General features: G+C 44.3%; 1 protein-coding gene and 1 long non-coding RNA gene across 2 annotated transcripts; both read right to left on the bottom strand.

Moving 5' to 3' along the window:
• On the bottom strand, nucleotides 1-22,338 carry ATOX1 (antioxidant 1 copper chaperone). The gene is made up of 4 exons (XM_020809946.3): nucleotides 22,185-22,338; nucleotides 16,376-16,451; nucleotides 2,610-2,781; nucleotides 1-248 (listed from the first exon to the last, which is right to left on the bottom strand). Exons 1-3 carry the CDS (start codon nucleotides 22,188-22,190, stop codon nucleotides 2,657-2,659), a joined length of 207 nt encoding a protein of 68 aa, XP_020665605.1. The 5' UTR covers nucleotides 22,191-22,338; the 3' UTR covers nucleotides 1-248; nucleotides 2,610-2,656.
• Nucleotides 17,448-20,803, bottom strand: LOC144586809 (uncharacterized). The gene is made up of 2 exons (XR_013541850.1): nucleotides 17,993-20,803; nucleotides 17,448-17,647 (listed from the first exon to the last, which is right to left on the bottom strand). It is a non-coding gene; the product is annotated as an uncharacterized LOC144586809 (long non-coding RNA).
• Nucleotides 22,339-27,734: the final 5,396 nt, after the last annotated feature.

Genomic DNA, 27,734 nt, shown 5'->3' with positions numbered 1-27,734 from the left:
TTAACTTAAAAAATAGAAGCAACTCCTTCCCTTTATTAGAAGGCAAACCCAAAGAATGCATCAGTACTACATTTGCAGGAGGGGACTTGGGGCATGTGTGGTCGCCATTTCTCTTTTCCCGCCAAGAGCCGGTCCTTCGCATCCATTCTCTTTTCTCTTAACATCAGGTCAAGCAACTGTGGTCAAATGACAAGGGCTGGGACGAAGAATCAAAAGCAGCGGATTTCTTACTGGATCCATTCTGAGGGCTGCAAAAAAAGCAAGGAAAAGGAAAAAAGAAAGTTAGACAAGTCCGCCACCTGCTGGTGGAACCTGGAAGGGACGTCAGTTTGAAGCTGACAGCAAAGAGTCTTCCTTAGACACAGGACACGTAATCCACAGCCGGCAGCCTACAGACTCGTTTTACGCATGGGTGTCAAAAGAAAATGTAGTGGCTCAATTTAAACAGCACAGAAATTAAAAAAAAAACAATTCAAATCAATTAGCACTTTCGAGGCCTATAAAATTACCACTGTAACCTTTTGTGACAGCAGCAGTTTGTGATGATGGAAGCATCTTACCATTGCAGAGTAAATTAAAAATTGTGGCGCAGGGTTGGAGAACCTGTGGCTCTCGGTGATGTGGGACTTCCACTCATATTGTCCTTCATGACTGGAAATGCTGGCCAAGGTAAGAGGGAGTTGCAGTCCAACAACATTTGCAAGGCCACAGGTTGCCCTCTTCTTCCTTAAAAGGTAAAGTTTCCCCTTGACAATTTTTTGTCCAGTCGTGTTCGACTCTAGGGGGCGGTGCTCATCCCTGTTTCCTAGCCAGCGTTTTGTCCGAAGACAATCTTCCGTGGTCACATGGCCAGTGCGACTTAGACACGGAACGCTGTTACCTTCCCACCAAGGTGGTCCCTATTGATCTACTTGCATTTGCATGCTTTCGAACCACTAGGCTGGCGGGAGCTGGGACAAGCGACGGGAGCTCCCTCCATTGCGTGGATTCGATCTTACGACTGCTTGGTCTTCTGACCCTGCAGTACAGGCTTCTGCGGTTTAGCCCGCAGCGCCACCATGTTCCTTAACTTCTTCCTTAGTGGGTCATAAAACCATGGCCTCTGTGCAGACCAAAAAGAACAGAACTGAACTTCTTAATAAGTGTTAGGCGAGCAGCTTCATGAAAAAAGGGCATGAAATTCCCGGTTTAAACAGGGCTGCCATTAGATCAGTAATAACAGGATGCCTTCTACTGATGTCTTAGTGTTGCCTCTTCTGATGCCAACATTAAGCAAATGCTGCTGTTTAAGGCCCTTGATGATTCATTTCAGGCTGCCATAATCCAAGCCCTTTCTGCAGCTGATTGAAGCCACTGAATGGGACTTCTAGTCCAAAATATCTGGTGAGCAATGTTGCTTCCTCCATTTCTATAGCTCCCAATTGATACAAAAATGGGAAAAGAAAAAAGATCAGACGTTTCCAAAGACCCAGGTAGGTGTTCAGAGCTCTCTCCTGTCTGTTGTTGTTCGAAGCACGTATTTCGTGAGCTTTGCTTTCTAGCTAATTGCACTGATCATGAAATGAACGGCCACATGGGTCCCAGGGGATGGGAATACCTCTTGAGAGAATGAGTTGTTCAGTTCCTTTAAAAAGAGTGGGTTATGCAGCCATGACAAACAAAACAGCTCGTTGCTATTATTTCTTTTCTTGGCAAGTCACCAGATGTTGTACGACACAAGGCACCCTTTGTTAAGAGAATTTCTAGATCTGTTCAGACTGTCTTTCAGGTCTGGACACATACCAGGATCTTGTCCCCAAGGCTGCTTTGATCACCGGATGCCTTATGCGCCTCACTGCCCAGTCAGATCTCCAAAAGAGGATCTCTGTTGGGGAGCCCCAGTGCCTGAGGGACAGCATCTACCATGGACAGGGCTTTCCCCATAGGAAGACCCCAGTGGTAACATTCTGTCACTAAAGCTGTCTGTTCAATGCCTGCCTCGTTCCTTTTTTGACACCAAGCACAGACCTTTCTCTTTGCTTACGCCTTTCAGATTTAACTTTGGCCATACTGTTTGTTTTTACTGAGCTGTTAAGTTTATGCTACCTTTTCTCATTTGTCTTGTTCTTTTCCAGTACAGTTTTTCTTATTCTGTTGGGGCCTAAACTCCTTATTTGCCACAGGGATAAGAAATACAGCCTTCCAGATGATGCAGGGCCGCTGCTCCCATCAGCCCTTGCCAGGCTGATGGGATTATGTGTACTGGAATCCAAAAATGGCCGGTGAGGTGCATATTTCCTATTCCTGCTTTGAAGTGACAATCTACCGAGAATTTATTGGGTTGAGAGGGTAATCAATGAAAAATTGCTAAATGAAATCATAAAAAAGAAATCATAAAATTACAGAGAACCACAATACTTTAACTACACAATGGAAAATCCAACATTCAGATTATCACTGCAGATCATTCAAGACACAATAAATCTGGAAAGAATTGCAGGAACTAGAATAACTTATTGGTAGAGACAGGATTTTTCTAACCTGATTCCAGCATTGTAAGTGAACACATCTCAAGGGCACCAAGCTGGGGAAAGCTGTAATCCTGTTTTAGATATTTTTGGGCAACTGACCTTTCCTGCAGCACAGTAGCCCCAACAAGTCCATCCTTCCTCGGCGGTTACTTCTCTCCAATGTAGGAGGCGGTCTTCCCCGTTTTCTTCAGTGTATCCAACAAGGTGTCAACACTGTGGTCTGACTCAATGCTCACTTTCTTGCTGGGTAGGTCAATTTCAAACTGAACCCCTGAGGAGCGAGATACAATGTATCAAAGTAGCATTGAGAAAAAGAAACAATTAATAATAATAATAATAGTAGTAGTAGTTAGTAGTAGTAGTAGTTGTTGTTGTTGTTGTGTGCCATCAGGCCAATCCTGACATATGGCAACTCTTTCTAAAGTTTTCTAGGTATAGCATACTCAGAAGCAGGTTACTAGTTTCTTCTTTTCAGAGTTTTCTATAGCTGTGTACCTTGTCCAAGGCCACCCACGAAGGAACAAAGAGGAATCAAACTCAAACTCAGCCAGGCACCCAACTTAGGGTTTGTCTACACTGGTCATTTTGGAGTGAGCTAGTGTGGGCTAAAGACGATTGGGGTGGAGGTGTGATATGCCATTTGGTGCGATCCTCACATCCAATGAACATACTTGAGTCTGGCTCCTTTTCTTTGTCTTGGCTGAATGGCAGTTTCTCAACTGACCCTTCAAGACAAAGCGAAGAGAGTTTCTAATGTTTACATAAGTGATGCAGTGCATCAGTGATGGTCTGACACTCTAACCGCTACATCACACGGGTTCTCATTCCTTTTTACTGCTCGCAAAACAAGGACCAGCAAATACGGTTCTAATTAGCTGTTGCTATGAGTTGATTCCCCCTGAGGTTCCACACAAACATTAAACAGGCCAGCAAGCCACACACCCCTTCCCTGCCACTGCATCCTACTGCTGTCAAAGGCATCTATCCTGAAATGGCAAGATGCCCCTGCATTGTTTCGGTTTTTTCAATAAAGGAAAACTGGACCACTGCAGCTGGTCATTGCTCTGCTCAGTCAGCTGCCTTTTACTGCTCCTCAATTTTTCTTCTTTTTCTTTTCTGTACACCTCTTGCCATCTTGCTAACACCCTCCCCTTTTGAGAACCAATCAATCAACCCACACAGAGCCCCCCCTGCTTATTTGCTACTGCTTCCTTCTTCCTGCCTTCTGGTCCTGCTGGGATTGATTCTCTTTTTCCCTTGCTGAATCACTCAGGCCTAGAAATCTGAACTTCCCCCTCTCTTGGGATATTGAGCTAGAAATATTACTCAAGGCTCCCCTTTCTACAGTAGCTTGAATTCTTTGTCACATTCCCTCCATAAGATGTCCTAAGAATTCCCATGCAAATCTGTGCTTTTTTTTAAAAGAAAGATTCACTGGAATCAAGAAAAGGTTACTTTGGGCCCAAATTGATTTTATGGAGGCCATTTCTACACACAAGGTAGCTTCTACTTTTTCCCTTCTTTCCTACTGAGTGCTGTATAAATCTCTAAAGCAACGGTCCCCAAAACTGGACTGTGGGCCCAGCCAATGCCTTGCCCCCCCCAGCAGGTGCAAATGGGCCATCCAACCTAAGCAACCTCACAGACTGGGGCAGTGATCCTGGGTTGGCGGAGCCTAGGGGTGTTGCTTAAGAGGCCTGTCTATATAAAGACACCCGCTCCAGGGAGGAGGACTTCTGGGAGGCCAGTGATATGGAAGTGAACATAATGCAACTCCAGAGAACAGAACTGGGAGGCCCATCAGGCAGTGGGACCCATGGACCAGCCAGTGGGTCAACCTCCAGATGCTACAAGAAGAAGCATCCAAGTTGTGTCAGTACGACGTGAGATGCCAAGAGGTTTGGAGAGAGGCACAGAAGCACTGAAACCAGAGACACCGGTGGAAGCCCCGGACTGAGCTAGGGGCCCAAGAGCCCCTGCTTAGACTCCTGGTTCCTGCATCCCATCATGTCCCAAACTCACTGCCAACATTGCCAACCTCCCAAGCAAGCTTCCCATCAGAATTCATGCAGCTGAAGATAAGAGCATAACAGTACCAGGGCAGGGGCTAGACACTCCACAGGACATGGTGGTCCCTCCCTCCACGCTGGCCTGAATGCTGAGACCACCCACGACCAGAGATACATCACCCTAGCCATTCAATAGCCCTGCTGCAACACCCCTGGCCAAGCACACCTCCACACAGTCCTGGATCTCATGGAGAAAGTGTTTTCTCCCCCTCCCCAAGAGCACCCACGAGACTCGCCTGTCCAAGGATTGTTATTAGGAGACAAGTGTCCCAAAGCTGCATGTTTGTAGACACTCCTGTTGGCCACCCATTCTTACCCTAGTTCAGTGGACAAGCATTAAGTCAACGCAACTACTTGGTGATGGGTCCTCAAAGATTATTGGTCTAAAATTCCCAGGATCCCTGACCAATGGCCATCCTGGCCGATCCTCTAGGGCAGCGATCCCCAACCTTTTTGGGACTGTAGACCATTTGGGGGGTGCGGTCTCCGTGTGATGACTGGTTGGGGGGTGGGGGCATGCTCGCGGAGGGGTGTGTCATGCTTGCAGCGGGGAGTGTCACTGGCATGGATACAGGCTGGTGCCCTAATAATCAGTCAGGAGGTAGTGGGTAGAGAAGATACAAGCTGGCCCCACCAATCATGTGCCAAGAGGCGAAGGTGGGAGGGATTAAAATCCCCCCCCCAATAATGAACCAGGAAGTAAGGGGCAGGTGGATTGACACTGATAGGGATTCAAGCTGGCCCTCCAATAATAAGCCACAAATTTAGTATTGTAGAAGGGACCCAAGTTGCCCAATCATGAGTAAAAACAGAAGGGAGAGTCCAAGTGCAAACTCAACATTACCCAACCAGGAAGGAGAGCAGGAAGATGGACAGCGAAAGGGCCAGGCCTTGAACTGTGTAGAGTTCTGTAGAATTGTGTAGAGTTGTGTCAGATGGACAACAGACTACAGGATCCCTAGAAAGCAGCGACTAAGAATTATTGCCTGCAATAACTTTACACAGCTCTAGTCACTAACCTTGCCACTAATCGTGAGCTAGGCAGGGGGAAGAGGGAGTAATGTGAGGCCATCCTACAGATTAATAAACAGAAGTGTTCTTTGGCTGCCTCCTATGGTTCTCTCAGACAGTGGGGTGGGTGGACATTTATATGACAGGTAGATGTCATGGGGGCACTCTGACTGCATCAGGTGCACTAGGAGGGCCTTAGCCTTCTATGGTGCAAACTGGTGTTGCAATGGGTTTCATGGCAGCTTCAGAAAGGACTTGCATTTGGGGGAAATAGCACACTGTACCTTTGACAGACATCTCCCTCTTAATTGTGAGAGTTTGGTTTAGCCAGCCTAAGGCCAGACTGGCTAGTTAGAATTGTGCCCTAAGTCAGGATGAGAAAAAGAAAGATTTATTTTAGTGCTAACATTTTCTGAATTTGGACCAGGGTTCTGTGACATAAATAGTGCTTTGAATGGCAATTAGTTCTCCAACACCTTCTAATATTCCATTCTTGACTCTTGACCTAAAAAGGAGTAGGTAAATAGCTCCACATCATTAACTAAGATAGTTAATGGATGCTCATTTGGAGACACTACTTATCATTTATGAGCTTATAAGAAAAACAAAAACAAAACAGCCCGACAGCAGCCCATACAGAAGTATTTATTATCCACAGGACAAGACTTATTTCTTATTTCACTCTTGCAAGCAGCCTTAAGTTGGGCTTAAGAGTGTGAGAGATATGTAAATAATTATTGACATACTGCTGAGGATATAATGAGTGAAGGTGTCACATGACCTCTGAGGTCACATGATTGTTGGAGCAAGAGTGCTCTAAGTTCTTGGCACTTTGCCCACTTGCTGCTTTCCTACCTCAACAGACATTGGGAGCAGAGTGAGTTAGAGAGATCTTGGCTTTTCAAAATTACTTACATTTACCTTTCATCCAGGCTTAATTGTGGACTTTCTCAGCCATTCAGGTTCATAGTTTCTAGAGATGTATTCTGTATACCAGGGGTGGGCAATTAATTTCTATAGGGGAGGGGCACATGAAAAATCTGAACTGTGTTCGGGGGCTGAAACAACGTTACTTAAAAATAAAATGAAACAGTGGTGTTATGATTGTTTTTATTTTAAACTTGTTCATCTTCACAAATACTAAAGAGGTTTTTTGCAGTATGTTAAAGATAAGCAACTGATCAACTTTAGACAAAAAGCTATAAATGGTTTTGATGTTCAAAAACTGTCCGCGGGCCGGAGAGGAGTGGCTCACGGGCCATATGTGGTTAGGATTGCCAGATACATGTGTATGAAAAGCAGGACATAGAAAGCCAAAAAGGAGGACAAAGGAGAACATATTGGAGGGCTCTGTGCACAGGGTGGGGGCATGTCACCTTTGGAATTACATATTGGGGAGAATAGCTCTTTCAACCTACTCAGTCTTGAAAGGTCAAGAGTGGGAAAGTTACATTTTTTGGACTACAAAACTCAGAATCCACTGGCCACTGTGTTTTTGTGTTTTAAAAAATGTTTAAAAATAAAAACAAAACAAATCTACATATACATTTACTGGGCTCCCAGGACCAATGGAGACAATCTATTCCTTCCTTTAATGGAGACCCATCCCCCTTGGTTTATTTATTGATTTTTTATTTTAATAAAAGCATAATAAAGTGAAATAAAACGTTTAAAAAGTTGTGTGACAGATTTGAAACATTTTATAAAAACCAGGAAAAAAACAGAAGGTGTGGATTTCTCTCAGCTTGAGAAATGCAAAGGGTGGAGAAAATGGATTTGCAGACAGACACAGACACAGACTCACACACACACACACACACACACACACACAAAGCCATTTTCTCCACCCTTTGCAATTTCTCAAGCTGAGAGAAATCCGCTTGTGTGTGTGTATGTGTGTGTTCCAGCTCCTGGGGGATAACTCTGCATATGCTCCTGGACCTGGAAACACACTCTGCACATTCCCCAGGGTCGAGTGCAGAAGGGGGGGGGATAAAAGTGCCTCCTGTTCCCCGGTTTTAGGAGGAAGGAGGGACCGGACTGCTCCTATTTCCCTGGCTTTGAACTGCCACCCCCTCCAAACCCCAGAACTGCCTCCCCTCCTGCAGGCAAGCCAGTGCACACTCACTTCACTCCTGTCCGTTTCCATCCATCTATCCATCTCTCTCGCACCTTCCTGCCTTATTCAGCTCCAGGTAGAAGCAGCCATCCACAAGCCGGGGATTGATTGTTCGGGGCTGGAACAACCCTAAACAATCAAGCCACCTTATCTTCATCTCTCTGAAAGAATCGGAGGATTTACAAGTGCCGCTACCAAGGAAGTAACAGGGAGAGGTTTGGCTGCAGGGGGTGAGGGAGAGGGAGGGGTGGGGTGGAGATACAAAAGCCGGACATTTTGAAGTTTTTTAGTTTTGCCTGATGGACAGAGGACATGATCCTGAAAAGTAGGACATGTCCTCCTTTTGCCGGACGTCTGGCAACCCTATATGTGGCCCTCGGGCCGCACTTTGCCCAGGTCTGCTGTATATGGACAGGATTGCTTCCTGTTTTGTCTATAGCTCTGGAAACTACATTAAGGCATTGCCTGGGTAGTGTAGGTTTAAGATGGTGAGGTCTGGCAGGGCAGTTGATGTGGTACTTTTGAGAGGTTGCTGTTGTTTTTTTAATAGAGATAAATAGGTTTGTTAAGGGCCAGCCAGATGTAAGCTGGATTTCAATAACAGAATTCCCACACAGATGGAAAAGAGTAGCATTTATGAGGATGCTTTTCTGGGTGCCCCCTTTCTGATAGAGCTGTGGGTGTAGTTGTTGGAAATGAAACAGAAATGTTTCATTTCTGAAACATTTGTCCACTCTGCATGATTAATCTGTGTATTTCATCTCTAGCATTCATTAGATTGTATTCTGTTAATCTCTTTCCTTAGTAACCATAAGCAGAAAAAAAGTTTTTATGTTGTTCAGAAATGTTGTTCCAAAGATGATTGTGTCTGAAATATTTACCCATTTAATGTGTTAATATGCCAGGATCTATTGACTTGTTCAGCTTAATACTTCTCTTTCTGAGTTGATTGCTCTTGTATTTATTTCCATATTCATAGTGTTAATTACTTGCTCAAAATTTAAAGAGATAGTGGTTTATAAATGTTAATATATATCACATAACTATCTTCTAGGGAAAACAACATACGGTTAGGCACTGACCAGGGATAAAAACTCAATTTAGATTTATTTATTTTTTACTACTTTCCCTTTTCATGCAGGCCAAGAAACCAACAAGGTAAGAGATCAAAACTAATTTTGGTTTATTTCTTCCTTTTTAACTGCCTTCCCTCCTTATACAGTCAAGACACCAACCAGGTAAGAGATCAAAACTGATTTTGGTTTATTTCTTCCTTTTTAACTGCCTTCCTTCCTTATATAGCCCAAGACACCAACCAGGTAAGAGATCAAAAGTAATTTTGGTTTATTTCTTCCTTTTTAACTGCCTTCCCTCCTTACACAGTCAAGACACCAACCAGGTAAGAGATCAAAACTGATTTTGGTTTATTTCTGCCTTTTTAACTGCCTTCCTTCCTTAAATAGCCCAAGACACCGACCAGGTAAGATATCAAAAGTAATTCTGGTTTATTTCTTCCTTTTTAACTGCCTTCCTTCCTTATATAGCCCAAGACACCGACCAGGTAAGAGATCAAAAGTAATTTTGGTTTATTTCTTCCTTTTTAACTGCCTTCCTTCCTTATATAGCCCAAGACACCGACCAGGTAAGAGATCAAAAGTAATTTTGGTTTATTTCTTCCTTTTTAACTGCCTTCCCTCCTTATACAGCCCAAGACACCGGCCAGGTAAGATATCAAAAGTAATTTTGGTTTATTCCTTTTTAACTGCCTTCCCTCCTTATACAGCCCAAGACACCAACCAGGTAAGAGATCAAAACTGGTTTTGGTTTATTTTTTCCCCAGTTTTATTGCCTTCCCTCCTTATACAGCCCAAGACACCAACCAGGTAAGAGATCAAATCTAATTTTGGTTTATTTCCTTCTTTTTAACTGCCTTTACTCCTTATACAGGCCAAGACACCAATCAGGTAAGAGATCAAAACTGGTTTTGGTTAATTTTTTTCCAGTTTTCCTGCCTTCCCTCCTGTGCTGTGATGTTTTTTGTGTTTTGGTATGTTTTTTTCCCAGTCCCATCGTGTTTGGGCTGGCTGTGTGTATGTGGAGGGTGTTTTTGTGTGTTTTTTTCCCAGCCACATGGCTGGGGCTGGCTGTGTGTGGGGGGATGTGTTTTTCCCCCTGCCCCATCACATTCTGCTGGGGCCGGCTGTGTGTGGGGGGTTGTTTTTGAGTACTTTTTTCCCATTCCCCATTGCGTTCCACTGGGACTGGCTGTGTGTGGGGAGGTTGTGTTTCCCCCCCCCCCCCAGCACTATGGCATTCCGCTGGGGCTGGCTGTGTGCTGTGTGAGTCTTTTTCCCCAACCCATAGCGTTCCGCTAGGGCTGGCTGTGTTTTTTGTTTGTTTGTTTTGATGTGTTTGTTTTTCAGCCCCAGCACATTCCTATGGGGTTTGCAGTGTTTTATTTTAATTTTATTTATTTTTTGTTTTGTTTTTTCTGGGCTGAACGGATTAATGGGGTTTCAATGTATTCCTATGGGAAATGGTGCTTCGACGTACAGTACGACCATTTCGAGTTATGCACATCTTCTGGAACAGATTATGGTAATCAATCGAGGCACCACTGTAGTATGATTGCTGACCTTGAGCCAGATATCCTGGAGAGTGAAGTCAAGTGGGCCTTAAAAAGCATGGCTAAAAGCAAGGCCAGTGGAGGTGATGGCATTCCAGTTGAACTATTTAAAATCTTAAAAGATGACGCTGTTAAGGTGCTACACTCAATATGCCAGCAAGTTTGGAAAACTCAGCAGTGGCCAGAGGACTGGAAAAGATCAGTCTACATCCCAATCCCAAAGAAGGACAATGCCAAAGAATGCTCCAACTACCATACAATTGCACTCATTTCACACTCTAGCAAGGTTATGCTCAAAATCCTACAAGGTAGGCTACAGCAGCATGTGGACCAAGAACTCCCAGAAGTACAAGCTGGATTTCAAAGGGGCAGCGAAACTAGATACCAAATTGCTAACATGCACTAGATTATGGAAAAAGCCAGAGAGTTCCAGAAAAACATTTACTTCTGCTTCATTGACTACGCAAAAGCCTTTGACTGTGTGGACCACAACAAACTATGGCAAGTTCTTAAAGAAATGGGAGTGCCTGACCACCTTATCTATCTCCTGAGAAATCTATATGTGGGACAGGAAGCAACAGTTAGAACTGGATATGGAGCAACTGATTGGTTCAAAATTGGGAAAGGAGTACGACAAGGCTGTATATTGTCCCCCAGCTTATTTAACTTATATGCAGAATACATCATGCGGAAGGCTGGACTGGAGGAACCCCAAGCCGGAATTAAGACTGCCGGAAAAAATATCAACAACCTCCGATATGCAGACGATACCACTCTGATGGCAGAAAGTGAGGAGGAATTAACGAACCTTGTAATGAGGGTGAAAGAGGAGAGTGCAAAAAACGGCCTGAAACTCAACATCAAAAAAACTAAGATCATGGCCACTGGTCCCATCACCTCCTAGCATATAGAAGGGGAAGATATGGAGGCAGTAACAGATTTTACTTTCTTGGGCTCCATGATCACTGCAGATGGTGAGAGCAGCCATGAAATTAAAAGACGCCTGCTACTTGGGAGGAAAGCGATGACAAACCTTGACAGCATCTTAAAAAGCAGTGACATCACCTTGCCAACAAAAGTTTGCATAGTCAAAGCTATGGTTTTTCCTGTAGTGATGTATGGAAGTGAGAGCTGGACCATAAAGAAAGCAGACTGCCGAAGAATTGATGCCTTTGAATTGTGGTGCTGGAGGAGACTCTTGAGAGTCCCCTGGACTGCAAGGAGAACAAACCTATCAATTCTAAAGGAAATCAACCCTGAGTGCTCACTGGAAGGACAGATCCTGAAGCTGAGGCTCCAGTACTTTGGCCATCTCATGAGAAGAGAAGACTCCCTGAAAAAGACCCTGATGTTAGGAAAGTGTGACGGCAAGAGGAGAAGGGGATGACAGAGGATGAGATGGTTGGACAGTGTCATTGAAGCTACCAACATGAATTTGGCCCAACTCCAGGAGGCAGTGGAAGACAAGAGGGCCTGGCATGCTCTGGTCCATGGGGTCACGAAGAGTCGGACACGACTTAACGACTAAACAACAAAATAGGTTGTTGGCGGGAGAGGTAGGTAAATGTTTGGGAGGAACTCAAGGTCCTATCCAGACCTGCTCTCTTCCATATATGCTTCACACATTTCGTCTCCATCTTGCTCCTTAGCCAAATCTTCACCCCCCACTCAGTCCCTACATCTGAATTCATCCATTATCACATCGACCTGCCCTCCCCATACCTCCCTCCCTCCAGCAACCAACATATCTCTTCTCCTCCTACCTACAATCCCCCATCATTGCTCTTCATATGCACATACTCAGACATACAATTAATTTTTTTTAAAAAAAAACACCATCCCCTCTAGACCCACCCAATTCCCCTCTCATACATACACACTCCACCTTCTTCCCAGCCGTATGGCTCCCCTACTGGAGATCCACCCCTCCCAATCCCACACCATGCCACATGATGACCACATGGACAAAAAGCATCCCACTATGCACTCCCCTCATCCCTTCCAAGTCCCACATGCCCGATAGCCCTAACCAATCCCTCACACCATTTATAACATGCCCCCCACAACCCACCCCTCAATAGAGGTTAAAATCAGTTGTGTTCCTAGTTAACTCCAACACTTGAGTCCATCTCTGTATTTCTGGAACTGGTGGGGAATGTATACCTCTGCCAGCATGGATTCATACCCTGGCTTGGAACTATTTTTCCCAAGTCTCCTGAGCTGACATAGGCCAGGTAGAGGCACCAATTGGCGCTTCCCACAAGGCTGTGCTGGGGCTGGATGTTGGTGCAATTATAAGATCCTTCTGCCCCCAGCCAGCCCTTTTTCCTTTGAGTTAACCTGCCCACTCTGGGTCCAGTGTGGCTGAGGTGGTCGCTTCGGGGCCGGATAGGAATTTTGGGTCCGTCTCACCTGATTGGCATATAAAAGGTGGGTGGACGTATTTTTGCCTATCCCACACTGTTTACCCATGGGATTCTGAGGGCTATTCTAGGTTTGAGTCACGTTTAAATAGATCAAACTGTCAGGTAGTGTGGAAGAGAAGGTGAGTTTCAGTGAGCTCCCAAAAAGCACATGGGGTCCTACTGCACCCAGCATCACAGCAACCAGGATCTCGTGTTTCACTTGCTGGGATGAGGGGTGAATAAGGTATAGTCCCATCCATTGCATGTCTTAGTTCTAGACAATTGGATGGATGGCAGATAGGGAGGTTTTTCTTCCCAGTCTGTGGCCGTCTGGGTACGAGCTGTTCAGGGGACAGCTCTGACCAGGGGCTTGGGACTCACCAGCTTAGGATTGGAGAGGGGGTAAGAGATACCCCTAGAGCCTGCCCTAGGGATTCACATGACGTCCAGGCCCCTCTGCAGGATGAGAGTGATTTGAGGTTAAAAGCAATAAAGTGTGGCCCTAGTTAACTCCAACACCTGTGTCCGTCTCTTTATTTCGGAAGTGGGTGAGCAGAGATTAAATAACAGTGGTGGAGGAAAACACTGAATATTAATTTCATGAACTTTAAAATACAGTGGTGCCTCGCTTTGTGACGTTAATTCGTTCCGCAAAAATTGCTGCAGAATGAAAACGTCGCTATGCGATATTAAAAAGCCCATAGAAACGCACTGAAACCCCTTCAATGTGTTCCTATGGGCTTAAAACTCACCGTTGAGTGAAGATCCTCCATAGCGCCGCCATTTTCGGTGCCTCTAAAGCGAGGAATCCGTCCCTAAACACAGCGGGCGGCCATGTTTTTTCCCCAGTGGCCATTTTGAAACCGCTGATCAGCTGTACGAAAATAGGGGCTTTGCGATGATAGCTTCCCTGCGATCATCGCAAAGCGAAATTTCCCCATAGAGAACATCACAAAGCGATTGCTTTTGCGATCACAAAACAGCGTCGCTAAGTGATTTCGTCGCTAAACGGTGTGATCGCTAAGTGAGGCACCACTGTATCATGTGAATAAATTTACAGTGTTTTGGAAATTCATAGTACAGTATTACTGTATATTCCAAAGTGTTAATAGTCAACAAGGGACTACAGTGGAATATTTTAACTACAAAAATTCTCAAATGCTTTCCAGACAGTTTACATGTCTCCTCTACATTTTCTCTTTTGCATTCTTTTTCAATGGTTCCACAGTTCATCCCAAAAGCAGTCTTGACTGCCACTAGCAAAGTTACATCTCTCACCCTCCAAATGTAGGATATCCACAAGAATAATCGCAGGCATTTACAGGTAAAAGGTAAAATAAATGGAAGACGCTGTGCAGGAAAAAAAAATCAATTATTGGTCTGCATGCAACACAATATTGTTTAGAGTTGTTGCATGCATGTTCAGAATGGCCACAATGACATCCAGCCACTAATAGGAAAGGGATGAGAAGACCACTGTCTCTTCAATTGGACATATTGGAGTAAGATGTTCCTTGCTTAAAAATAAAATTTCCTTTTTTCCTTTTTCAGTCTGCATTTGGTCTTGCCATTAGGCAGAAGGGGATGGGTGATTCAGAAGTCATATACTTTTTGTTTGTTCCTTTTTGGCTGCGGCTCTTCAGCCCCGGCGGCAGCGGCAAACAAGCAGCAGCAGGAAAGGAAAAGGAGAGGGAGAGAGAGGGAGGGAACGACAGACCGTCAAGACGGACAGATGGATGGGCGTGAACTCTCCTGGGCAGGTTGTGAAAGGAGACAGGGGGTGGGGAGCACACGCGAAAATGTTCTCTCGGCATCATTCCCTCCCACGGCACGTCTGGGCAGGGAGTGGAGGAGCGCCAGGTGGGAGGAAGGAGAAGCGCGCAGCCAGGTTGCGAGCGGGGCCCCTCCTTCACCTCAACCACAGAGAGGACGAGGTGACAGCAGCAGCAGCCTCGCTAGGTGACCCGCGAAGAGCCGGGGGGGGGGGGGAGATAAAAGTAGAAGCCCTGGTGGTGCCAAACCCCTGAGGGAGAAGACTGCTAGGCAGGGAGAGGGCTCCCCTTCTGGATGCGTGGGAGCTTCAGGGGGGGCAGACGGGACCCAGCCCCTACGAGATGGGGAGGAAGTCCCGCGCTTGCTGTGTAGGTGCCACCACTGCTGCTGTTCCCACTCCAGGTTGGGCTGAAAGCCAGGCAGATTTTGTTGCAAGCGCAACCCACCCACCCACAAGCATGACACACCCCTCTGCAAGTGCAACATGCCCCCCCATGCATGTGTGCAGGGGGCAGAGATCCGTGTCCATGGCCCAATTAAAGGAAGCCCATGGACCAGCACCGGGCTGCAGACCGGGGGCTGATGACCCCTGCCTTATAGGACTCTATATAAAGTAGGGACATCTGTTGCCATGGATCTCCTTCAGTTGCTGCTGCTGAACGCCAACTCTCATCTTCCCTCGCTATTGGCAGCACTGGCTAGAGCTGATGGGAGCTGCAGTCAAGCAACAGCTGGAAAGCCACTCATTTCCATTGTGGACCTAAAGGAGGGTCTTTCCAATGCAGACTTCATGTCATTCTCTCTTGGAGCTAAAATGGGAAGCGGCCCCTTGAAAGCTGCCTTCCTCCTAATGGAGGTAGTTGGTCAGTAACTAATTATTGATTCTCTTGTAAGACAAAGTTTAACCAACAAGCCACGATTCTTAGTGTGTGAGAGAGACAGTACAGATCCCCTTCACAATGGCCAAATTTCTTCTTCTAGACTAAAAAACTGTCTGGTAAACTTCATTCTGTTTACAACAGCAAAGCCTTGCTCCTAAACTCCTGGAGTACCCTGGGGGTTGTGTAGTTGCTTCTGGAGAAAGAGATCCAAGTTTGCTACAGATGTTAATAAATTACCAGGAAACTAATCTCCTGCCTGAACTGGTTTCAATGTTAGGCACTGAAGAGTATTCCCAGAAAGGACCACAGCACATACTAAGGATTTTCTACACAGAAATTCCTCCTGCTCTGCAGATTGTCTGACATACTAGTTCATTCCCATGGCATACACTGGGAAGCTGCCTGTTAGGTATATATGTCATGGGTAATGACCCACATGTGTAAGAACTGCACACATTTACCATTATACATATGGAACATAGCCATCATCTGTCCATGAAGAGGGAATGGTGCCACCCTATACAACTCTAAATCTACAGTCTACAAGGTAGCATGTTCACATCATCTGCCTATGAAAAGGAACTGTGCACATGTACAGATTGATAATGTGTTCTTTTATTATCTGGTGTCCACTACCAGCACATGCATGAACTTATGTGCATTCTAATATATACTGTAAATATAAGGGATCTTTGAGCCTTGATAGCAGCACATCCTGCCAGATTTGTCCCCAATCACACACACTTTCTCTTTCTCTGTGTGTGTCTCTTATTCTTCAGGGGACTTTCTATTTAACATACATGGAATTGAATTTTTTTAAAAAAACATAATAAACCCTTTGAGAAATTAGCTTGGTTTTGAGAGGAATGGAATTGTAGGAATTTTAATAACCAAAATAACATAACTAACTCATGAAAACAGTGAAGGACCAAGAGAATACCATACAAATCTTAGCACTGAAGTCTGCTAAGAACCACTCACCTCCCAACTTGTTGAGAACACGGGTAACAGCATTAGAGCATCCTTCGCAGGTCATGTCTACGAAGAACTCATGTTTCTAAAATTACCAGGGGAAAAAAAATGATTGGGGAGACCATTGAAACAGATCTGACAGAGTAACAGAGTGATTATGAAATAAAAACAAGTCAGTAGACCAACTTTCCTCCATCTGGCCCCTCCTGGATGTGCAGATTACAACCACCCATCTCCCATTTACTATTCATGCTGTCCAATGGTGATAGAAACTGTACTCCAGACTTTTCTGTGATAGGGTAATATCAAAGGTTGATAGATTAGGATTGGACTCCTTTGCCCAGGATGCTTGAAATGTCAGCAAAATTAATCTTGGTTTATTGCATGCTCCACAGAACACGAGCACAGAAGTATTGCTTGCTGTAACTTGGTTCAAGCCAGTGTTTTGTTCGAACCTGAGATGCTGTTTCTTCGGGACTACACCATCAGCCCAAACCACTGTTGATGGAAGGAAGGCTTATGTATCTCCATGTATTTCCAAAAGAGTACAGTGGTGCCTCGCTTAACGAGCGCACCGTACAACGACGAAATCGCATAGCGATCCCTTTTTTGGGATCACTAATGCAATCGCTCAACGACTTTTAGATAGGGCGAAACTCGCTTTGCGAAGATCGGTAAGATCGCAAAACGAAGCCCTGACGATCAGCTGTTTGGCGGCCAAAATGGCCACCGGAAGCCCCGAAATGGCCCCAAATAGCCGCGCACAGCGTTTTCGCACCCTCGTTAAGCGAGGGGAGGGCACAAAAATGGCTGCCGGCCATCCTGGAACATCGCTGAACGGTGAGTAAAGGAGCCGATTGGAACGCATTAAACATTGTTTAATGTGTTCCAATGGCTTTTCCTGCCCCATTCAGCGATGTTTCGCTATAGCGAAGGTTAATCCGGAACGGATTAACCTCGCTATGCGAAGCACCACTGTATTACATACTACTTCACAACTAAGCAAATTTTTACAGTAATGTTGCTTTCTGTTTCACTCTGGCTGAACTGCCCTAATTTTATTCCAACAGCAGAGACGCAGAGTAGATTTGTAAAAATGTAGACCTGGTGCTCAGGGACAGCCCACCTGTGACATTTCTTTCAGGAAAGGAAAAGGGAGTGCAATTTTTCAGAAGCAATTGATGGCATTTCATTATAGGGCAAAACAGCTTTTCTTCCTAAAAGGAAATCTCATCCATAGAAAACAAATAAGCCTAAACAGAGAGCTAAAAAACTGCAGCACTAAGGGATTTGAGAGTCCCCTGGACTGCAAGGAGAACAAACCTATCAGTTCTAAAGGAAATCAACCCTGAATGCTCACTTGAGGGACAGATCCTGAAGCTGAGGCTCCAGTACTTTGGCCATCTCATGAGAAGAAAAGAGTCCTTGGAAAAAACCTTGATGTTAGGAAGGTGTGATGGCAAGAGGAGAAGGGGACGACCGAGGATGAGATGGCTGGACAGTGTCTGCGAAGCAACCAACATGAACCTGACACAACTCCGGGAGGCAGTGGAGGACAGGAGGGCCTGGCGTGCTCTGGTCCATGGGGTCACGAAGAGTCGGACACGACTAAACGACTAAACACACACAAGGGATTTATAAAAGATTCTCTAGAAGGGCACACCGTGGCTTTGCTCAACCTTCCCCCTTCCACATTTGCTGGACTCCCCCCATCACCCCAGGCAGCCCGACCAATTAACATGCTGTTTAGATATGTTGTGAGTTATAGTTCAGCATATCTGGAGAGTGCTAGGCTAGGGAAGGTTAGTGCCATAGTCACTATGTCAGCCTTCCTCTACCCACTACCCCACTGAAAAGAAGTATTTAATGGCAGAAGGCTGTTGACTGAGTTTTATACAAAAAAATGAAACAAAAAGGTATATTCTATTTAAATTTTCCCTTGCCTATTTTTTTTTTTTTTGAAGAAAAGAGGTTAAAATACTGGGTTTCTCTCCCCTCCCCCCAAAAGTAAAGAAATTCAATTTATACTAAAATGAATGATTCCTTTTTGATAAGTGTGTGTGGCTCTGTCGCATTCTGTACAAGAGGCTATGAGGGAAACAGAAATAAGAAGCCAGCCTTTGAGAATGACTAACCAGTTTTTCCTGGTACTGCTGAGGACACAATTCAAAGGGCTGAAATTGGGAGAAATGCCAGAAATTCAGGCCAGATGAACAAACAAACTTTGCAGAAAGAACAGAAAGAGAGCCTTGATGCCACAAGAGAACGAGAAAGAGAGAGCGCTTTCACCTTTAAGAGGCTCTGTGGCTGGGGTATAAGACGGTATCCCTCCATCTACTCAACCCTATCAGGCTGGCCAGAGAGTCAGCACTGATACGAGGACAGCATCCTCTATAGCATTTGATGGCAAGTTACTAAGCAAATTTAAGAAAGCAAAGGGAAGGCTGTGTGGTATACATGGCTCTGTCTGTTCAGTATCCACCGCCTGACAGAGCACCCTCACTCCGCCTAATGGTAGGACTCTCCCACCCAACTTCATGTACAGAAAGATTAAAAAGTCTACAGGCTGAGTCACCCTCGTACAGAGCAGCAGGTGTGCCTCAGGTCTTCATCTCCTCCGATACAACCCTTGACAAACAGCTCTTTCCACATAAGTTAAAAAAAGTGTTTTAGGGGGCTTGGACACCAAGAGCACCGTGTAGAGGACCCTATACCAGCCTTCCTTGAAAATTACCTTCCCAAACAACACAGATTTGCAGTCTGGATGTAACACATTGATGGGAACCAACCCCAGAGAGCTGATGTGCTTGGAATCCAACACTGGAATTTGCTCTAGGAAAGGAGTGACTAGAGTTTTGCAGAGGTAGGAGGTCGCACCTTTTGTGAGGTAGGGAGGAGGGGAAACTGTTTCCTGTGGTCAGCATCTTGGGCTTAAAGTTCAACTGGCTTAAGTTAGGTTTATCTTAAGGCACAGTCTGACACAATCACAGATGGAATTCTTACTGGCTGGAGCCAAACCTGGAAAAATTACTTTGGAGGCTGTAGAAAATCCAAGAATTCTCCAACCGACATGGGAACTGACAATTCTGATTTAAAAAAAAAAAAAAAAAAAAAAACTAACTTGCCCAATGTCTGAAGCAAATTCCATTGGCAACTCTCATTTCCCAGCAAGGAAAAAAAATCTTTTTCATCTCCTTCTTCGCTTACAGCCAAAGGTGCTAAAGGAGCGTCAGGGTGTTTCAAGAAAGTCACAAACTGCAGAAGACAATAGAGTTCTTGTAGCACCCTTTACAGCTGGGTGGCTAGCTCAGTGGTTGAGAGATCTGGCTGCAGAGCCAGAGGTTGGGAGTTTGGTTACCCAGCTGTGCCTCCTGAGAACAGCACCAGCCTGTGTGGCCTTCAGCAAGCTACCCAGTCCCGGGGACCCCCAGAAGAAGGGAACGATAAACCACTTCTGAATATTTATTCCCTACCTGGAAAACCCTGAACATGGTTGTTATAAGACAGAATTGACTTGAACAGCACATGGTTCTTCTTAATACCCTTATCAGCAACGTTTTTTTAAAATTATGGTATGCAGCAGGTAAAGAGGGCTGAGAACCACATACACACATGCTAGAATATATGCATTAGACTTGGAAGTACCACATGGTGCTGTCAGTTTTGCTGCAACTGATCAAAAACACTACTCCTCTGGAAACTAGATTAAGACAAGTGACAAAAAACTACAGCTGTGAAACAATGTATACTACAGATATATAAACACAAAAACAAAGAGACCAACAGCTTTATTTTAGTGCGAATTTTCAGAGATTACAGTGTCCTCCATCAGACACCTGGAAATATTTAGCCAGTTTTATGTACAAATGTACACTGTAAGGGTAAAGAACCAGTGAAAACAGATACTAATACAGTAATTACATGCCTCCAGGTTAGTTCTAATTTATAGAAACCCTTTCCAGAGTTTTGTATTTATAAAGTATTCAGAAATGGTTTATCACTCTCTCTTTCTGGGGTCACTCTGAGACTGTACAACTTACCCAAGGCTATATAGGCTGGCTGTTCTCCCAGGAGGCACACTTGGGAATTAAACTCCTAACCTCTCTGATGCCTAACACACTAAGCCATTCAGCCACTTGAAGAGAGATAACAGGCACCAAAATGGAATTCCAAAGGAATAATAGTAATACTAATAGTAGTAATAATTAGCAATAATTCATCAACAATGCTGATAAATGAAGAGTGTAATAAAATATGTGCTGACTAGTGTTATTAGAACAACTAGCAGACCCTGAGAGTGTAGATCAGTGGTTCTTAACCTTTGTTACTTGGATGCTTTTGAACTGCAACTCCCAGAAACCCCAGTCAGCACAGCTGGTAATGAAGGCTTCTGGGAGTTGCAGTCCAAAACTCCTGAGTAACTCAAGGTTAAGGACCAGTGGTGTAGATAACATGAAATGTGTTGGCATAGTTATTGTAGTTTTACAAGGTAAGCATAGCTTTTACAAGGATAGCAACTTATCCTTATCTATTAACTATTTGTGCTATATCGGCATATTGATACTACTCTATACAGTACTCTCAAAGTTCATTACTTATTTATTTATTTATTATTTATTTATTCAATTTATATGCCACCCACACTACCCAGAGGTCTCTGGGCGGCTCACAATAATTAAAATTCAATACAGTAAAAGATAAAATAATTAAAATACAATTAAAATACAATTAAAATTGCCATCAGACCCACAGCTAATATTATTTCAATTAAAAGCCTTCTGGAACAGAATAATAATGCTATGATCACTTTGGAATTTCATTTTTGCACCTGTACCCATATTCACTGGGTTCCTGTCCCCATAATATACACTTATATATAAATCAGTGGCTAAATATTTCATTCCATATGTCTGAAGGAGTAGGTTGTAATTCATGAAAAATCACACAACAATACATCTCTTCGGCTCGTAAGTGCCACCACACTTTTGTTATGAATGCTGAAAGAGAGTAGCACAACCAGCTCTTTGAAAAGGATGAGACAAAACAGTTTTAAATTTCACTAGCTTTTGTCAAAAGATACCTTACAAAATGTGTGCTGAAAAGCAGGTGGCCAAAATCACCAGACTGACAGATCCCGCCTCAAACTTGGGCGATTAAAACTGCCTCAGAGAGGCGTCTGACCCCTTCAGAGATTTATGAAGAACCAGGAGGAGCACTGGATCCCCCTCCCTGGTGATTATTATTGACGTTTGGGTTTGATATCTGACCAGTGAACTGATTTTCTTGATTAACATTCATAGCACTTGAAACCTGATACCGTTTCAGGTTCGATAAATGTTAAAATTTAGTGAATATATATATATATTTTTAAAAACCTGTCCAGAACTATCAATAATTCCTGAGTAACTTGACCAAAGCTACACCCAGCAGGCAGTGGCAAAGCCTAGCCCTTCTCCCCGCATCTCCGATCCAGAGCAGGGGAAAAATCATACAAAGGGAGAATGGTGTCCCCAGAAAGGCAGACTTTTGGGGAGCACGTTTCAAACACTGGGGTGCGCAAAGGGCGCGTTCTGCCCTCGTTTCGGTCCCCCTCCCGATAATCAGGCAACCTCAAAAGGAAAGGGGAAGGATCCTCCCTTCCCCGAATGGGAAGCAACGAGCATATAATATATATATATACGTGGAAGGCAGCAGCAAGACCTGCAAGGAAACTTCCCAGCAGCCTCCCTCCATCCGACCGCCCCTGGCCTCCGCTCCCGCTCCCGCCCCCGCCCTATCCTGGCCTCAACCCTGCTTCGCCCCCTTGGAGATCACCCACCGGCATGGCTGCTCCCCACCCCCGGCGAGAGCCGTCGTGCCCGGGAATCCACGAAGCGATGCAGCTCCTCTTTCAAACCGAAAGGCCAGCGGGTTGGACGAGGCCCCGCCCCCTAAGCGGTTACCCCCCCCCCTCCCTCTGCGAAGCCTTCGCGGGCGGAACCGCCAAAGGGAAGCCGGGGACAGGAGGCTGCTGTTGCTGCTTTGAGCCACTAGGGGGAGGGAAATCCCTCACACTCGCCTTCCTCTCCCCCCCCCCCGGCCCAGGCCCCGGCCCCAGCCCTGCTGGACAGTAATGGAGGCGCCTTAGTGTCATCATTAACGGGGCTCACCTCCTGTCCGGAGTGCAGCCGCCTTTTCCAGAATTGGATAGGGTGCAGAAGAGGTCAAACGGAATCATCCGGGGGCTTGGAGCAGCCCGAAAGTGGACTTGTGTTCTGTGTCCTGCCATGCCGCTTTTGACTTCGGGCAACCCAGTGAACTCCAGACCTCCGAAACGCGTTCCGTCATCAGCGGCTCTGCTCAGGCCTTTGCAACCATCTCATATACCAGTTGCTGGTGACTTTTAAGTTTGGTTTGTTGTTATGGCGTTTCTGTCCTGTTTTTCTACAGGTGTCTGGATGGTACGTGGAAAACAGGCTGCTGGCCTAGATAGGTCTTGGGTTTGACCTAGCACATTTCTTCTTATGGTCCTAATAATAAATATTTACAGAGGACTTTCAAATATTCATAGCACTTCCGATGTATTGTCTTCTTATAACCCTCCACAGTACTGTAAGATAAGCTAGCGTTATTATTTCCTATACTGTACCTACCATAGCAACATCAAAAGAATCCCAGCGGTGCTGCCTCTGACTTCCAAGTCACAGCTTACTTTGCACGCAAATTGTTCCACAGCACGAGTGTCAAGTCCAATCTCCCTCGAGAAGTGTCTGCGTTGCTGGGATAGGATCTGGTCTCACCACCCTCTTCCGGGGTCCCTTCCCTCTCAGGTATACACACACAGTCCATTCTAAAGGACCCATTTCTCCCAACTGTATCTCTAAACCTGGACTTCCTCGTCCCTGCTCATATCTCCTCCCCCCCTTCCCTCCTCTCTCTCGGGAACAGAGAAGATGTATGGTCCTTCTTCCTTGTATGGTCCCTCACTACAGTACTCTCTTCCTTTACTTCTCTGTCTGGACTAATCCTCTTCACAGTGGGTCTCCAGGATGAAGTATTGAACCAGAATTAAGATGTTGTCCAGTTCTAGTTCAGTTGAGCCTAGTTTGAGATGGAAGGCTGATTAAGGGGGGGAGGGTATCTATTACTCCAAAATATTGGGGGTGGGGGCATGCACCAATTCCAACTCATCTATGATCTTAGTAACTAGTTCAGCTATATACTTCCCATTAGGAATGTGTAACTAAGAAGCCGGCATTAGTGCCACATTGCTAAGCAGTTCCCCACCTCTCTTTATATACATAATGTGTATATAATGGAATTATATACAAATTTGCATATAATATACATAATTTGTCATGGTTGCATTGTTAATTTATTTGCTCCTTGGTCCTAGTCTTTGCAGAGGCTCCCCAACTAAGAGTATTTTCATGGCATGTAAAAATACAGCCCTGTTTTCACATGCTTTAGAATAGTTACTCTCTATACGTATATACGTATGTATATGCATGGGCCAGGACCGCATATATTAGCTCTGCCTCTGAGGTAAAGCACCTTATTTCTTTGACTCCCATTTTAGCTTAGATGAGTGATCAAATAGAGAGGTATAGTATAATATTTATATTTTGTTTCCTCCCTCCTCACTAGCACAGCAGGGATTTAAAATGAATCCTGGAAGGCAAGGTGACATTGCTAAGGATTGTGGCATCCACAAGAGGTCTCTTTGGGATTCTTTTCAGTCAAAAACGAGATAGAAAGGAAGGACAGCCCGGGTACCACAAGGTTTTATTATTTTACGGCCTCATAGTCCTGTCGCTCCCAATTCCTCAGTGCCGAAGGTTGGGCTGTGGTGCCATCTGCTGGAGTTGGGATATTCATCATCACACCTTTTCCTTTCCTTGGGTCTTTCTTTTAATGAAAAAAAGCCACACTTCACAAATGGCTTTCCTGGAATGGTTGTGAGTTTAGCTATGTTAAATTGGTTCTGTCATCGGGCACAGTGAAGCAGCACAGAAGATCATTAATTTTTTTTCTTTTAAATATAACACTTCAGTAGTTTTGCTGTTAAGGAAACACATTTATTTGATTTTCTGTTGCACTTTTCAAGACCGGACTTAGCTCCTATGTACCTCAGGGCAGGCAGGTGTGGAGGGCATTTTTTTTTCTGTTTTAGACAGCAAGTTGTCTTGAGCTGGTCCTAGCCCACTTACTTAAGGAGTGACACTTGTTGAACTCATTCAGACTTAACTTCTGAGCAAACTTGAAATGTACTGTATTTGCATTGAATTGTTAAGCTGCAAACTGCATTAACATTTTGGAACTGAGGACCATCAAGTACAAGGGAAGTTACGGCTAATTAAGTATGCATGGGATTGTGCTGATATTCTTGCCAAACAGGATTCATCCAGATCCGCTTCTTTTGTTTGAGTCACTTCAGACTGCAGCTGGGAAGCTCTTCCGGTTTCATTTATGCACAAGGCAGTAAGATCCACAGGAAAAGTCAAAGGGCTGCTCAAAGTATCCTCAGGATTAAGGCTGCACCCTATGCAGAGTTGCTGCTCCAATGCCATACACAATTGGTTAAGCACCACTGACCGTTTTGACATGCAAACAGATCCTGTGCATTTTAACTAGTACGGAAGTTGAACTGAGCGCCATGCAACCCACTCCCAAACCACTGAGCTGATTTGGTGCTTGCTGTTAAGGAAAACTGTCAAGACGAGTTTGTGTGCCTTAAGTCCTGAACACCATTACAGAATGAGTGTCTTTGTGCAGGAATTGATTTCTGTATAAAGAGGCCTGAGGTCCAGCCATTTATCTCCTTGTCAGGGAAAACTTTACATACTGTACTCACTTGGGAGGTAACAGGCTCCTTTGCCTGGAAGCAGGACCAAGGAAGAAGTGGCAGTCTGATGCACAGTGGGAGGTACCAATCTCTTTTTTTCCTCAGGGCTCCTGTGCCTTTAATAACAGTGCAGCATAGAGGTAGGTAAACTCAACAAACGTGGCTTCCCCCAGCAGCGTATTTTTATGCCTGGAAAATCAGCATGTATGGAGTGTCTGCTCTTTTGTGCAACTGGTAAAGGCACAAGAGCCCCTATGGTGAAAAGGACAAGCCTGGCTCACATGTATCAATTCTCTATGGGTTTCCTATTGGTCAGGAATATATATTTTTACTCTTGGTTTACTAGCAGCATTGTGAATGGTCATACCATCTGATAATTTGTTTTAAGCAAGTACGCTAGTTTCATGTGGTCTTTTGGTAGGATGTATCCAATTACTGGCAGGGTGCAGCAGTCATTTGAAGATACAGATCTGGGATGTTATGAAAAGCCAGCAAATCATTAGTTACTTAATTATATTTTCTTGGTAGCCATAGAGAGCAGGGCTTGAGGGATTGGTCTGCCACCTGCGCTAAATAACTTCCTTGGTTTGAATGGAAGGGATGTTATTCTTAGTGTGATAGTGGCTGGGTGCCATTTTGCTCAGGAGGTCAAATAGTATGGGATGTTACTGGTTAGCAGTTGCTGAGAAGAGAAACCAATCCTGAACTTAATTAAGTAGGCTAGCCAAGTGTGCTGTTGTATAGATATGGGTCATCTGGTTGAAGAGTTCTCCTATTCAAGTTTGGTTTTAATACAAAGGGCCAAAAGACCTGGAGGATTCCCATTCATAATTGAATCATGTGGCCAACAGGTGCATAGGTCATTAGCTTCACCACAACAGTAAGATATATTTATGTTTTAAATTATGGTAATGAATTCTGAATTTACATCTATATATGCTGTTTAGTTTATAGAAATCTTTTCTTTCCACTTTCTATTTTGTTGTTGCTACTATATTTCCAGTTTTTTTGGTGATATGCAAGAAGGCACCCTAGACTAAAGCAATGTGGGTGGAATGTGTCTTTAATCCAAAATGGCCAAATATGTTTGCTCGAGAGTTGGTTTGAAAGCAGCAAATGCGATTACTGCAGAGTATTTTCTCAAAGATTTCCAAAAGTGATAAATAATTTTATGAACACCCTTTAGAATGCCTAGAAGTGTTGTTTCTTAATACCAATCCATGGCCTCCCACCCCCTTAAGAGCTTTAAGTGTGTTTGAACTGTTAAATGCTTTTACTTGTAATCTGAAGGGAATGGGGAATTAATTCAGCATAATAAGTGTGACTAGACTGATGTGAGTGGTTTGAGAATTGATATTTTCTCCCCACACACCTTACCAGAGTATTACTTTGAAATCCCAAATGGAGAAAGAATTTAAGAAAAGGAGACATGGTGTGTGTAAGACAGAGAACTATATATTTTTAAAAGAATTACTGTATAATTACTGTATATTACTGTATAAGAAACATTAACTTCTGTTGAGAAGCCTGATGAAAGTGCTGTGAATAATTAAGGACTGGAGAACCATTAGACTTGCTGGAAACTCTTCATTTGTGAGTATAACCAAAATAAATACATCTTGTTCTAGGGCTACAGCATTTTTAAAAGGTAAGTCATATATGTAAGCAAGCACCTAACATAATGTAGGAGACATTAAGGAGAAAGATAAAGAGTGTTTAAAATACTTTTAGATAAGTTAATACAGTATATAGTAATCTTAAAACAGAGAGGCAGGCTGGAACTAGAAAGCAGAAAGAGCTGTGTCTCTATCTTTTCTCTACCCCACCCTAAAATCTTTAGATTTTGCCTTTAGATTTTGCCATGCACTTTCAGCATGGTTCTTGCTAGGTTGCCATGGTTTTAAAATTTTCGGTAGCTTTAGTATTTGGCAGGTATTGCCACATAGCATCTGGATCCACCAAACCTGGAAGAATCAAGACTTACTAGCTGCACCTGATCTGTTTGGACATGCTGTACATCCTGGAAATGCTAGAACTGTTGGTGTGTGATGGACCCAATGATAGTACTGGAGCTCTAGGTAAGTGCCCAAGAATCCTGTGCCCTGACTTCTGCCAGCATTGCACACACCTTGTGGTGCAGTGGTTAAGCTGCAGTACTGCAATCCAGCGTCTGGTCATGAGTCATGACCTCCATTGGATCCTGATGGGCTCAGGTAGCTGGCTCAAAGGTGACTCAGCCTTCCATCATTCCGAGGCCAGTAAATTGAGTAACCAGCTCCAGAGGAGGGAGGCCCCAGTGTGTAACCTGGAGCAGTATATAAGCAGTATAGTTACTTTGCTTTCTGATAATATGTGAAATTTGTGGGAATTAAATGTTGGCAATGTTTTTGTGTGTGTATATTTTAAAGGCAGTTTGTAGCAAGAATGTATCTATTAAAATAAGTTAAAATTTGATTTCAAGCTATGGTTTTAGATTTTGATTCTAAAATCACTGTTATATCATTATTGATTTACTTTTTATATCTATAACATTATGAGTGTGTT

The sequence above is a fragment of the Pogona vitticeps genome, chromosome 2, assembly GCF_051106095.1.
Source record: "Pogona vitticeps strain Pit_001003342236 chromosome 2, PviZW2.1, whole genome shotgun sequence".
NCBI lineage: Eukaryota > Metazoa > Chordata > Lepidosauria > Squamata > Agamidae > Pogona > Pogona vitticeps.
The sequence above is the reverse complement of the archived record's forward strand: the minus strand, read 5'-3'. Positions and strand labels throughout refer to the sequence as shown.

What these genes read in the sequence shown, in the direction of transcription:
- ATOX1 (XM_020809946.3), bottom strand. An exon ending in TGTTCTCAACAAGTTGGGAG is followed by an intron (nt 2,782 to 16,375) that starts GTGAGTGGTTCT and finishes CTCGCTCCTCAG; the next exon opens with GGGTTCAGTTTGAAATTGAC.